This window comes from Leuciscus leuciscus (assembly GCF_965113295.1).
Source record: "Leuciscus leuciscus genome assembly, chromosome: 4".
NCBI classification, from domain to species: domain Eukaryota; kingdom Metazoa; phylum Chordata; class Actinopteri; order Cypriniformes; family Leuciscidae; genus Leuciscus; species Leuciscus leuciscus.
The window spans coordinates 36,865,904-36,879,592 of NC_138728.1; the positions used below are offsets into that span (position 1 = coordinate 36,865,904).

General features: G+C 35.8%; 1 protein-coding gene and 1 long non-coding RNA gene across 5 annotated transcripts; one reads left to right on the top strand and one right to left on the bottom strand.

Annotated features, from left to right (window-relative positions):
* Window positions 1–806: 806 nt before the first annotated feature.
* LOC309497384 (uncharacterized protein) lies at window positions 807–10,615 on the top strand. Of its 4 annotated transcripts, none has more exons than XM_082167642.1 (5): window positions 807–935; window positions 9,212–9,236; window positions 9,355–9,446; window positions 9,617–9,709; window positions 9,818–10,615. In XM_082167642.1, the coding sequence occupies exons 1-5, from the start codon at window positions 912–914 to the stop codon at window positions 10,565–10,567; spliced, it is 984 nt and encodes a 327-aa protein (XP_082023768.1). In that variant the 5' UTR covers window positions 807–911; the 3' UTR covers window positions 10,568–10,615. The 4 variants fall into 4 exon arrangements, with proteins under 4 accessions (XP_082023768.1, XP_082023766.1, XP_082023765.1 ...); XM_082167640.1 differs by lacking the exon at window positions 807–935 and adding an exon at window positions 8,895–8,915 and having other exon boundaries at window positions 8,965–9,236; XM_082167639.1 differs by lacking the exon at window positions 807–935 and adding an exon at window positions 8,895–8,915 and having other exon boundaries at window positions 8,965–9,446.
* LOC309497529 lies at window positions 8,383–8,972 on the bottom strand. The gene is made up of 2 exons (XR_014205605.1): window positions 8,636–8,972; window positions 8,383–8,435 (listed from the first exon to the last, which is right to left on the bottom strand). It is a non-coding gene; the product is annotated as an uncharacterized lncRNA (long non-coding RNA).
* Window positions 10,616–13,689: the final 3,074 nt, after the last annotated feature.

Here is a 13,689-nt window from a genome sequence, read left to right on the forward strand (position 1 = left end):
ACTTTTATTTTGGAGTAGTGATTTGACGTCATAAGCCTGCGCCGCGCTCTTGCTTCTGTTGTGATTCGGCTGAAGAAGGTTAGTGTTTGTAAAGTGTTTAATTCAAAGCTATCCGTTCAGGTTATTTCATAGTTTTAACAGGATTTGTAAAAAAAATAAAAAAATAATGCGTTATTATTGAATGTAACGTTGTGATGCATTATCTAACATCAGTGCATGTTCATTTGTTTGAGTAAAGCGCATCCACACATGCTTAACAGAAAATGTGCGTCTCATTTCGCTCTCTTTATTATGAATCAGTTTATCATGAACACGAATTCAGTCACAGGTAGAGATGAGCAAAACAGAGCTTTTTGAAACTCCGAGTCAATTGAATCAAATGCTTTTCAAAATGATTCAGTGATTCGAAGCGCTCGATTCGTGAAAATAGTGTAAATGCAATGAGAACAACAAACACTAAAATGTTTTACATTTTAAAATGCAATTACATATCATTAACTACCTATTTTAAACGAAGTATTACTCTAAAAATGAGATGTTTTATATGTTGTGTTCTTTTATTAATTTGTAGTGCTAGTTTTGAGCCTTTTTATAACTTTTAGATTAATCAGGTGATTTAAGTCCATTAACTCTCACTCTGACTGACTCTCTTACCAGTGAACTGAACTACTGAACTAGATCTAATTTAGACACACACAGAGATTTAGTTTTGAGTGTTTTTCTTTCTACTAATTATTCTCATCCTAAACATTCTATTATAAAGATGGCGTTTATTAAAGTGGAGAGTGAAGACATGAGGATTGAAGAAACAATTAGAATAAAACATGAAGAAACTGAGGATCAAACAAAGATGCTGTTTATTAAAGAGGAGAGTGAAGAAATGAAGATTGAAGAAACATTCAGTCTGAAACATGAAGATCCTGAGGAACAAACAGGTTGGTTTCATTCTCAAAGCTGAACTCTGTCATTTGATCCTTATTAAAATGTCCAGCTCTACAGAAATGAATGATAGTTTTGAAGAATGAGTGTCCTAACAGGGTTTTCCCTGGGTCAAAAAGGGTCTCAAAAGTTCCACGGTGGACGGACACTGTGTGAACTGTGAGCACAGGACTGACAATAAATGCAAAGAAACAGTTTGTAATATTAATTGATCCTATATATTTATTAATTAAAATTAATCGCTGTCAGGACAGATCATAAAACAATGTACTGATAACCATTTTTCATTTAAACATTTGTAAATGTGTGATAAGTCACTGACTGACTGATTAAAAAAAGTTAGTAAAAAAAAAAGCAAAAAAGTAGCATTACGTATAAAATTAGGCTGCCTCTGACTAAAGATTTTTCGAATCGACTAGTAGTCGTTCATTTGAGCCATTAATCAACTAATCGCATGTTTATATTAACTTAATTACTTGAATATATACTGGGTGGCAGGGATACTAAACCATAATAATCCTTTAATATATACAGATGGTGGACAACCAGAATGCCTATTACCGCCGCGGCGAAAATAAACCAGCCGCATTTCAAAGTCGTTCCCGAAATGACCGCCAGGTGGCGCAAAGGGACATTGTGCAAAACAGCAGCAATTGCCGTATTTTAATTGCCGTATTTCAAAATGTAAGTGGGTTAAATATAAAACCCTTAGCTAGGGGTGTGCGATATGACGATTTTTGATCGTGGACGATTAAAATGTCTCCACGATCTGCTTTTGAAGAAATATCGTAGAATCGTGCATTATATCTGTTCTGGCGCCTCTGTCCCAACATACTGAACAACGCGACGTATATTCAGATCAAATGTTAACGCAGCGGAACGGGACACTGCAGTTCACAAAAGTTCACAATTTGCATGTGCTTTAATGCCTTGTCGGTTAAACATTTAATTCGCGTGCTGATGCGCTGTTCTAACGTGTGCGTTTCTCAGCGTGTACATGTGAAGCTCACATGCACTAAAAGCCTGTCTACCAGTGCCTGGATACTGGACTAAGTTATCTTTCGAGTCTTATTGTGCTTATACTGTTAAATACACACAAGGTTTACATAAACAAAGTCGGTTATGTCTAAAGTGAAAGCAAACTTGAGAAAATTGAGAGAAACTCTGCTTGTCAAATGCGTGTATATTAGACGCGTCGCGCGCAGCTCTTAAAGAGACAGTAGCAATAGTAAACACGCTGCCGCTTGTCCTTAAAGGGATAGTTCACCCAAAAATAAAAATTATCTCATCATTTACGCACTCTAATGTTGTTCCAAACCTGTTTTAATTTCCTTCTAATAGTTTCTAATATTTTTCTAATATTAATATTTCCATAGGAGAAAAATATACTATGGTAGTCACTGGGGTATATCAACCGTTTGGTTACCCACATTCTTCCAAATAACTTTTATTTTCAACAGAAGAAAGAAACTTATTCGAGTTTAAAACAACTTGAGAGAGTAAATTATAATAATTTGAATTTATGATAATTTGAATAAAACAACAAAATGCAAAGAGAAAATCACTCACTGCTCTTGACTGATAACTTTAAAAGTAGCTTTAATAAGTATCAATGTATAATTTATACAGTGAAGTCTGTTTTGTTTTATTTTCATATTTGTTCATTTAATTACTTTATTCAATGCTACTTGTTAAATACACCTACTGTAGCTGAAAACATAAAGCACTGTTTAGCCTATTTAATTTGTATATTAAGTTGTGTATGTGTAATGTGTATCTTTGATCTTAATATTTAATAACAAAGAAAATAATGACAAATATATTTATCTTCGCCCCTGTCTGCCATTTTTTTATTTTGTTACCTAAGGTTTTTGTTTTTAAAATATGGACATTAGATTGGCTGTAGTGCTAAGTCACAAAATAGTAACATAAACCAACATAAAAAGAATCGTGATAAAATCGTTAATCGTGATTTTCCTGAAAAAAATCGTGATATGATATTTTTGCCATATCGCCCACCCCTACCCTAAGCCTAATAGGCATATTTTTCATATATATAAATAGGCCTATTAGGCTACAACAGAATAGAACCAAAGATAGAATCAATTTTAGAACTGAAAAAATAGAATCAAAAGTTAAAAATAGAGACGATATTAGGAGCAATGACGCTGAATATTTTTACTATTCTATTGAGGAATTAGATAAATGAAGAGCTCTCGTGAGCGATACAATTGCATAGCAATTTATAGTGATTTCAAAAGCAGTCCTTAAAAAAAAAAAAAAAATACATGGAGTAGTGTGGCATAATTTTTGAGAGATTACGCGGAACGTGTTTTAGTTAAGATCCTGGTTTCAATGCCCTTAATGTATATAGGCTAGGCTACTGCTTTAAAAAAATGTCACAACGCGTTTTGAGATTGTTTTGAATTAAACATTGAAGTTTAAAATGTAGTGTTTTGGCACACCAGGCCGAGTGGCGTTACGCATTGTTCAAAAATCAGGTTTTATTCTGGCATGTTGAATTGGCGTTAGAATTTTTTTTTTGATTTATTAGATTTAGATTTTAGATTTCGTTAGATTTATTTTTCTCATAACAGCTAAAATAACTTAATATATGCCTTGTCTTAATATGACCTACTTAATATAGGCAATAGGCATATAATAGCCTATATAATAAATTAGCAAAACCTGGCCACTAAATATTTAATTTTCAATTATTTTAATGATCACAATTAAAGTTTTAATTTTATTAAATTGAACAAGCGCAACAATCAGCATTTAATCAAATATTCTAAAAGATGTTTATTTCAACATAATATTTCGTTTTTTCGACATAATATGTGTGCGTGCAACAAGCAAGATGTGTATTTGTAAATCCGGTGATGCGTGCATTGATTTTTATCAATAAACTAGTGTTTTCTGACAGTGTCGACTGCAAAGATGAAGTTGACGATCGCCATATTTGTAGTGAACGCACCTAGAGAGAAATGCACATAAAGACATAATCAGAGAGTAGCCTTTTTCTTTTCGTTTTGAATTATTTCGTTTGAAGACATTTCAAGCTTTGTGTATTTGATGTATTTATCATGTCTGTGTGAGGCATACACTGAGTTTCGTTAAGTTAGGAGGATGAGATGCGCTCCAGCTGACGTGCAATGCAAGTGACCGCGCGGGCGCCTCCATGATTAGTGTCTGTTATATTTGCTTCTCTTACTTATTCAATCCAGGCAATTGGTTGATGAAAAATTTATTAAAATTAAGATACAATTTATAGAAAACGAAATTCACTTTAAAGAAAGGTTTTCTACTAAACAAAACTTAATGAAGTGGTCAAAATCATGTCTGACCCACTCCATATCCATCTCTCGATATAATGCATCCTATCTTACTCGTGCTGTTCACTTTTCATATTCAACATAGATGGAAAAAAATAACATTATAATATTTTAACAAATATGATACTAAATGAGATTATTTAATGGCTACAACAGTATAGTAGGCCTATAGACTCTATTTGTACAAATTGCTGCACATTAATTTAATTAAATGAAACCTTGTAACGAATTCACACTGTAGGGTAGACTGTGTACAGTTGAGACACCTTAAATAACTTGCGTTCGCAGCAAGCACAAGTTGTGATTTTTTTTTTGAAATAATGGTTCTTATATGGCTCTTTGTCTGGGTAAATGGTTCCATGACAACCCTGTAAATGTACATGTAAAAAGTACTTGTTCTGTATTTTGTAACTATGTATCATGAGCTATTTGTCATACAATTGGTGGTCTTTTTCCCCTTTTTAATTTAACAAGAATAATTAGCGAGTGGGGCTGATGTATCTCCAATTGACTAAAATATGAATTACATTCCTTTGTGTAACATAAGATGCGATATGGCCCTGAATGTGTTTTTTGAAATCATGAAAAGTGTTGCCGTTGCCGCTATCAGTTCAGTGGCAATGGCTCATCATCACAGACGAGCGCCTTACAGACGGGGTAAAATCACAATACCAAATGCACACTAAAGTGTCCCTGTTTGTGATATAGAATTATTGATGAATACCTTTAGCTTTGAAGGCTACCCGATCACACTAAATGCGCCTCTATAGCACGCATTGTGTTTATCATGCAATTTATACGCCAAAATGAGTTTTTACGTGCATAGGCCTACTGTGATACGCATGGGTAGGTTTAGTATTGGTAGGGTACGTGCATATGATACTGTAGGCATGGGTAGGATTAGTTGTGTGGGGTGCGTGTATTACACGCAAAAAGTGTGTATCAAATGCACGCGAAAACTGCGTCATATGCACGTTAAAACTCATTTTCGCGTATAAATTACACGATAAACACAATGCGTGCAATCACACACACTTAGAACACCATTCCCCCCCCCCCAATACTGTTCAGCCTGCCTCATCTCAGGAGCTGGCTTGAGTTGGCTTAAAGTGGGGGAGGGCGCATACTTTGCATATTATGGCCGATGGGCTATTTGAATGGACTATTATTGAAGCTCAGTAGACAGCAATTTTACAGATATTTTGGGTATTAGCTATTAGAGGTCGACCGATTCATCGGTTTTGCCGATTAATCGGCACCGATAGTTGATTGGTGGAACTATCGTTATCGGCAAAAATACATACCGATTGTTTTTCCTGGTTGCGTCCGTTGCTGGAGCGGCTGAGGAGCGCGCGCTGTCATTCATTACACAGTAAGAGAGAGCTGAGAAGGGTCTGCTGGCATCATGCAGTACAAGAGCGGCCTCTAGAGGTGTAATAAAAACTATCGCTGATGCCTCGTGTTGTTTATTTCGACACGTGATTCTGCGTGCTGCACTGAGAGCACACGCTGCGTGGAGAGCGCTGACATCAGATGCGTGTTTAAAGCACCGACAGCTAAAAGGTAGCCTATGTATTATGAAGGTAAAATAGTAGCAAAACTCGAGAGCACGTAGATGTAAATTTGAGAACTTGTACAATAAATATTCGTACTTGTACATGAACATTTACACTCACAGCTCCAATGTGAAAACCTGTAAAATAAAAATCTGAAGTTGAAATTTGCACTCGCATACAATAGTCACAAACCTGTATTCTGAATCTGAAGCTGCAGACAAGTAGACACAAATGTGTAAAATGCCATTCACAAATATACAACGACAGACACAAACTTGTAATATATATTTTGCGTTTAATCTTACGTTCACATTCGCAGTACTACCTCAAATAGGCACTTGCAACTTCTCAAATCTGTCACTGCAATTTCAAATTTCACGCCTTGACTTTTGCTACTCTTTTCGCGATATATCAGGTGCAAAACTAACTTGTGCACTTGAAACTCAGAGGCGGCGAGAGAGAAGGGGGGGCGGGAGTGGGGGGTTTAAATGAGCCGTTTTATTGGTTGGCAGCTAGCCAATGAAATGGGACTTCGATGATGTCACGAAACCCGCGTGCACTGAAACACTAACATGGCTTAATGCATTAGACTGATATTAAAAGAAATAAACGATATTATCAAACTCAGTAAACGCAATGCTTATAATGCATACTACAGAAAAGCAGATGAGCACAGAATATGAACGCAACGCGTTTAATTGAGACAGTGGTATTAAAAGACCAAACTCAGGAAACACCATACAAATAAAGCATACAGAAAAGCAATTGAGCACAGAATATGAACGCAACGCGTTTAATTATACGTTTTCCTCCCCATAGAAAACCTAGAAAACGCTTAATGAGGCTTAATGGACCAACAGTTATAAAAAAAAAAACAAAAAAAAAAAACACATAATTCGTTACATTATTAATAAAACACAGGCAAGTTTATTTGCACTGAACACACATTTGCTTTCTTTCGTCATATTCTGTGCTCATCTGCTTTTCTGTAGTATGCATTATAAGCATTGCGTTTACTGAGTTTGATAATATCATTTATTTCTTTTAATGTCAGTCTAATGCATTAAGCCATGTTAGTGTTTCAGTGCACGCGGGTTTCGTGACATCATCGAAGTCCCATTTCATTGGCTAGCTGCCAACCAATAAAACGGCTCATTTAAACCCCCCACTCCCGCCCCCCCTTCTCTCTCGCCGCCTCTGAGTTTCAAGTGCACAAGTTAGTTTTGCACCTGATATATCGCGAAAAGAGTAGCAAAAGTCAAGGCGTGAAATTTGAAATTGCAGTGACAGATTTGAGAAGTTGCAAGTGCCTATTTGAGGTAGTACTGCGAATGTGAACATAAGATTAAACGCAAAATATATATAACAAGTTTGTGTCTGTCGTTGTATATTTGTGAATGGCATTTTACACATTTGTGTCTACTTGTCTGCAGCTTCAGATTCAGAATACAGGTTTGTGACTATTGTATGCGAGTGCAAATTTCAACATTCAACTTCAGATTTTTATTTTACAGGTTTTCACATTGGAGCTGTGAGTGTAAATGTTCATGTACAAGTACGAATATTTATTGTACAAGTTTTCAAATTCACATCTACGTGCTCTCGAGTTTTGCTACTATTTTACCTTCATAATGTATACACTACATTTTGTCATATCATTATAAAGTGATTAATTTGTTGACTAAATGCTGCATTAGTAGAGAAAGAACAGCACAACAGTAGCCTATGTTTGTTTGCCTTCAAGGCTGAGAGGACGCTAACATTAGTAGTACCTCAAGCGGTTAAAACACTGACAAAAATAAACGTAAGTCCGACCCGAATGTTTAATATCACAATTGTTACCTCTATTTGCATTAGTTTATATCCAGCTGGTCACTTTTATGCATTTAATATGCAGAGAAGTTGCATTTTAAAGCTAGAGACGTAAGATGGCAAACTGATATGTTCAGACAGCCGACAGAAACATAAACAAATCAGAAAAGCATTAGATTTCGGTTATTTTTCCGTCATCACTTCAATACATGTTTTGTTATTTTGATTAGATAATCATCAAGGGTTTATAAAATAGAAGCAAAAGTGTGAGACTATACATTTAATATTTATGTCATTTCAATGCTCTGGCGTTGTAGATATTTAAGCATGACTGTTTGGATTTATATGAAATGATAATACTTACAATAAAATTCCATATGTAACATTAACTAAGGTTAATAACTTCTGTATAAGGATTGTTCATTATTTGTTAATTAACATGTACTAATACATTTTTAAATTAAGGTTTTTATTTGTTAACCATAGTTAATGCACTATTAAACTAACATGAATGATCAAGGTGCAATTGTATTGCTCAAATATTATACCGATCAAATTGTTACTTTTTTATTCATTAAGTTGGCTTGAAAAATAACAGTTTAATAGTTACATTTTGAATGTAACTGGTTTTATTTGTTATTTATTTTTGTTTCAGTTTGAATGAATGTCTTTTATTGACTTCAATATTTATTCATATTATATATTTATTTCATTTAGCATGTTTTCATGGTTCAATACAGTTTTATTATTTTTATAATAAAGTTTACATTTACATTTATTCATTTAGCTGACGCTTTTTATCCAAAGCGACTTACAATTGCTATATATGTCAGAGGTCGCACGCCTCTGGAGCAACTAGGGGTTAAGTGTCTTGCTCAGGGACACATTGGTGTCTCACAGTGGATTCGAACCCGGGTCTCTCACACCAAAGGCATGTGTCTTATCTACTGCGCCACTACCACCCCAGTTCAGCACTGTTCAGCACTGTTTTACTTGGAGTGTTATGTTTGTTTTTATCCAGTATCAATTTTAAAAACTATCGGTTGATTAATCGGTTATCGGCAAGTATGGCCCAACCTAGCTATCGTTATCGGTAAAATCCACTATCGGTCGACCTCTATTAGCTATACTATGTGTATTTAAATATCAGAAACATAACTAAACCTTATATGACTGAAAACACTGAACTGATCGTCTTTGGTTCAGCGAAAGCCAAAGCGCGAACGAATTTATCAGCTGATGACACGGGACACTGACCATTCTAATCTCACCGGTGTGATTATTTCAAATAAAAACAAAAATAAAACTATATTTTTTGGAAGTGTTTTGGAAGCTAAAGTAGGCTACATTTACAATTAATTTGCGTCATAAATCTGAAAGGGCACGTGCCCCTCGGTTTGAATAGGCGCTTCTGATCGTTTCATAATGTTTTTCTCACTTTTGATTCACACCTTTGCAAACCCACCCACATTTCACAGCCATGTATATATAAAAAAGGCAAATGCCACGGAACTTATTTTGCAAACTGAACTGTTCCGTCCGAAAAATGAACACACCTTCGTTTTACAGTTCCAGGATGACGAACACAAGAAAGGTAACACAAAAGCTAATCATTTTATTGTTGTTCAATATGAATTTAAACATTCTTCTGGTTTTAAATGTTATTTATCACATTACCTACTATGTTTTAATCATTCCACTATTGTTGACAGAAATCTTTGAAGGAAAACAGACCCCCAGGCCCTGCATTAGCAGAGAGGAGGGAAAATGCTGCGACAAAAAGCGTGTGGTCCCGAAAAAAGCGGTAATTTGCTTTATTTAATATTTTTAGATACATTTTACATTAAACTGACTAGCTTTGTAACAAAGTAGGCTACCATGGATTTTAATTGTTATTTATCACATAGCCTACCTACTATCCTTTTAATTGTTATTTATCACATTACCTACTATGTTTTAATCATTTGTTGACAGAAATCTTTGGAGGAAAACAGAGCCCCAGGCCCTGCATTAGCAAAGAGGAGGGAAAATGCTGCGTCAAAGAAGCGTATGGTCCCGAAAAAAGCGGTAATTTGCTTTATTTCATTTTAATTTAATTTGCTTTTACATTAAACTGACTAGCCTTGTAACAAAGTACCACAGATTTGTATTAACACGTGTTTTCTCTTGATATAGGCGAGTACTCTGTTTAGAGAAGTGATGGGACACCAAAGACAAACCGTGTCTGAGGACTTAAGGCCTGAGCTGGCAAGGCGCGACGCAGAGATAAAGGCACTAAAACAGCAGCTGCGAGTCTGCAAGGCGAAGCATGTTGAGGAGATGGAGGCCCTGAGGAGTGAGCTGCGTGTCTGCAAAGAGGCACATGTAGAAGCAAAGGCATCCCTTGCTGATATGCAAGCTACCCACAGAGGGCTAATCGAGATCCACTCCACGGTTGTAACGCAGCTAAGAGAGGCACAGACAGCGTTAACTGAGGCTCTAAGGACACGGTTGAACTGTACACCCGCCGCAACCTCAGACTGTCTGACTCCGACCAGGGGTACTCCGTGCCAGGATGCAGACAGCAGCGGAAGTGTGCCTTCTTCTGCCACAGCACCTATTACAAACTCTCATCCCGATCTACCGTTCACTTCTCCCACTCCGGAGCTTCTTGAGTCGCTGATGATGCAGAGTCGGGGGCGACCAGATCGGTATGGTTGCTTGCTGTTCCGCGCCGTGGTACCGCAGCAACTCTACGAAGAGTGGGCATCCACAACAAACTGGGATGGTTCGAGAGGCAAACGTGGACTGCCTGTAAACGTAAGGCAATTTATAACTAATTCAGTTGCCCAGAGATTCCCCCGCATGGCTAGCTGTGACGACAAGCGGATCAAGGACAGGGTGAACGAATTTCTACGCTCCCCGAGGAATACTATTGCTCGCTGACGTCTACAATATTAGATATTGTAGTCATCTCCATTTTAAAGTTAGAATTCTTTAAAAAAAAGGTTTTTTTTGTTTAAAAAAAAAATTGTACATATTTACATTTTGCTTGTGTCAAAATTAACAAATTTTATTGTAGCTACTATTTTAATTTATTATTTTCTCTGTTTTAAAAGTTTGTTATATTCTTTTTATTTGTTTATTTTTTAACATTGGCAATTTACTGTCTCGAAATTATGTGTCGAAAAAATAAAAAAAGTGTTTTTACAAGACCTTGTGCTGTTTTTTGTTTATTATTATTATTATTATTATTATTATGCAGATGTAAATTCAGCCATTCTGTTGGATAAAAATTGTCCCTAATGTAAAATGGAAATGAATGGTAATTTTATTTTATAAATATAAAATATTTAATATAGGCTATAGGAGAAAAAAAACAATATGGTGTAGCAATATTTTAGAACTATCAAATCTCTCTGCATTAATAATAAAAAAGTAGCCCATGTTTGTTCGGGATTTGAACCCGTGTCATCTGAATTATTGAAACGTAAGTTATAGCCTACCACTCGGCCACAAATTTTTGTTTTATTTTGTTTGAAATGTATTTTTACATATTTTGCTTTCGTTAATGTTAACCAATTCTGTTGGAGCATAATAGGCCTATATTTTTTCCCTAAAAGTTTGTTTTATTCTCTGCTTTGTTTGTTTATATTTTTACAAATTCAATCAGTCTCATTTTTGTTAAAATAATAAAAAATAAAAAAGTTTTTTAGTTTTTTTTCAAGATCTTGCAGATAGGAAACTTACCTTTTAAAATGCCGCAGTTGCTGCTGTTTTGCCCTGTCACTTGCGCCACCCGGTATAGCCTAGTCATTTCGCGAACGACTTTGAAATTCGACTGGTTTATTTTTGCTGCGGCAGTAATAGGCATTTTGGTTGATTATTTATTAAAGAATTCAATTGATAATCATAACAACATGTAAGCCTATTTAATTCTGAATATAACAAAGAATGCTTAAACCGACTAACATCGGTTAGTAACTGCAAGTCCTGAAAATTTTTAAATTTTACGGTAAATTATTTAAATTTATTTCACTGTTATGTTTCAGTTAATAAATCTACAAACACATTAAAATAACACGAAGTAAATGACAAGTAACCTATTGACATAGCCTTTCTAAATTATAGAAAAACTGGGCACACAATGTTAACGTGTGTCTACTTTGTTTAAATTTAATGAATTTGAATTCGTTTAACCACAATATTTATCTTGAATTTATCTGTGACCTCAGCTCAGATTACTGCCGCGGCAGATTACGTCATAAAGAGAATAAACTGACACTTTTCAAAGTCTGTGATTACAGCGCCACTCAGCGGTAAAAGGCAGCAAATACACATCCCAATTTCCCGCGGCGGTAAAAGTCTTATTCTGGTTGTCCACCATCTGTAGGCGTAATCTATAACCTATTCTGTGCTCGAGCACACATAAACTTCTAATAGTAGACATTTCAGGCTTTCTATTCACCTTATTCTGCGCCCGTTCTATTTCCCATGATTCATAGCGGGTTCAACTGACTAAATGGTTTTCTACTTCCGGTTGAAGTGTTTGTTTACACAGAATGCAAGTACTAGCGTAAAGTGATCATTTGTAGTTATTAAAGTAGTAGACAATTTAATTTGTTGGTCAGCGACTGAAACTGCAGAATAGACACATGAGCATAATGAATTCATAGAAAATATTGCTCAGAAACATTTTTATTCAAATCACAAAACAACTGTTAAGTGCTGCCGCTGTTAACAGTATGAAAACTCATTTTTTACACAATCATACATTTAAAAATGCTGAGCATAAGTATTGTTGTACATAAGTGAATATTTACAAATACAGAATGTTGTTCATATAAAATTGTACAATTTGTTGTTAATGCAAATCTGATCAAATCTATTGTACACAAACTCAAAGAATAACAAAAAAAAAATCATACAAAGAGTAAATATAAACAGTAAAAAATGACAAAAGGCAGCGAGTGTCAATATTAAATATACAGGAGCAATTTATGTAGACGTGTAAAGGGTGTGTGTTTGTGTGTGTGCATCTGCATCTGCCCTCATCCTCCTGGTCTATCACTTCTGCTGTTGCTGTACAAAAAAAAGAGCACATAGGCTACATATTAAACTCTACAGTTTCTGTCCATGTTTCTCACACTGACAACATTACAGTAAAAGCTTATGATAAGCTCTTCCTCGCTCAGGCTAACAACTACCTGGCCCACATAACGATAGCAGCTAGCTCTACGATAGCCCTCAGTGGAGTTCATAGCTCTAAACCTACAGTAACATTCAGTGGACAAAGGCATAAACCATTAATGGCCATGTTTTTAACACATTTACTCATAATGGGCTTATTGTTCATAAAAATGTAGGTTAGAATGCCCACAGACAACACAAACATTTTTGTAGCAGGCCGGTGGAGTTCGTAAAAATGTAAACAATCGTAGGTAGCTAACTAGGTTAGCTGTGAAGTGGTGCTATCGCTAACCAGCTACACAATTCAACATTAAAAGTGGCTTACCTGTCGCTTCGACACGAACAATTGCACGTCTCTTCTTCACCACTGGTCTGTCATATCCAAGGTATAATTCCGGGTTGGGATGGTCATCCGTGGGGCGTTTGTCAACAAAATGGTGCGAATAGACACCTTTTCCGGTGGATGCTTCAGTTTTAACGCAGCTAACCACTCTAAATGTTTACTCTCTGGCATTGAATGTATCTGATACGGAACCGGACATGGGCATTCTCTCCTTCTTATCTTATGCTCGAAGCACTCAGTTTCTAAAAAGTTTGAAATCTTCTTTGAATTGTTAAAACAACCAACAACAGCACATGTGGAGCCTGAACTCATTCTCTCGCTGCTAGTACAGGTCGAGCGCTACCAACCGGAAGTAGGCAACTGGAGTCGTCGTCATGGCAGGCAGCGCGCATTGTTTAGAGCAGAATAAGGTGAATAGATATTTCTCATGTCTGTGAGCCAAGCATACGCTGAGTTTCAGTTCATTTTTGTGACGACCGAGACGGCAGAAAGCATATCCTGTTAGATTATTTTATTTTTAAAAAACACGTTTTGT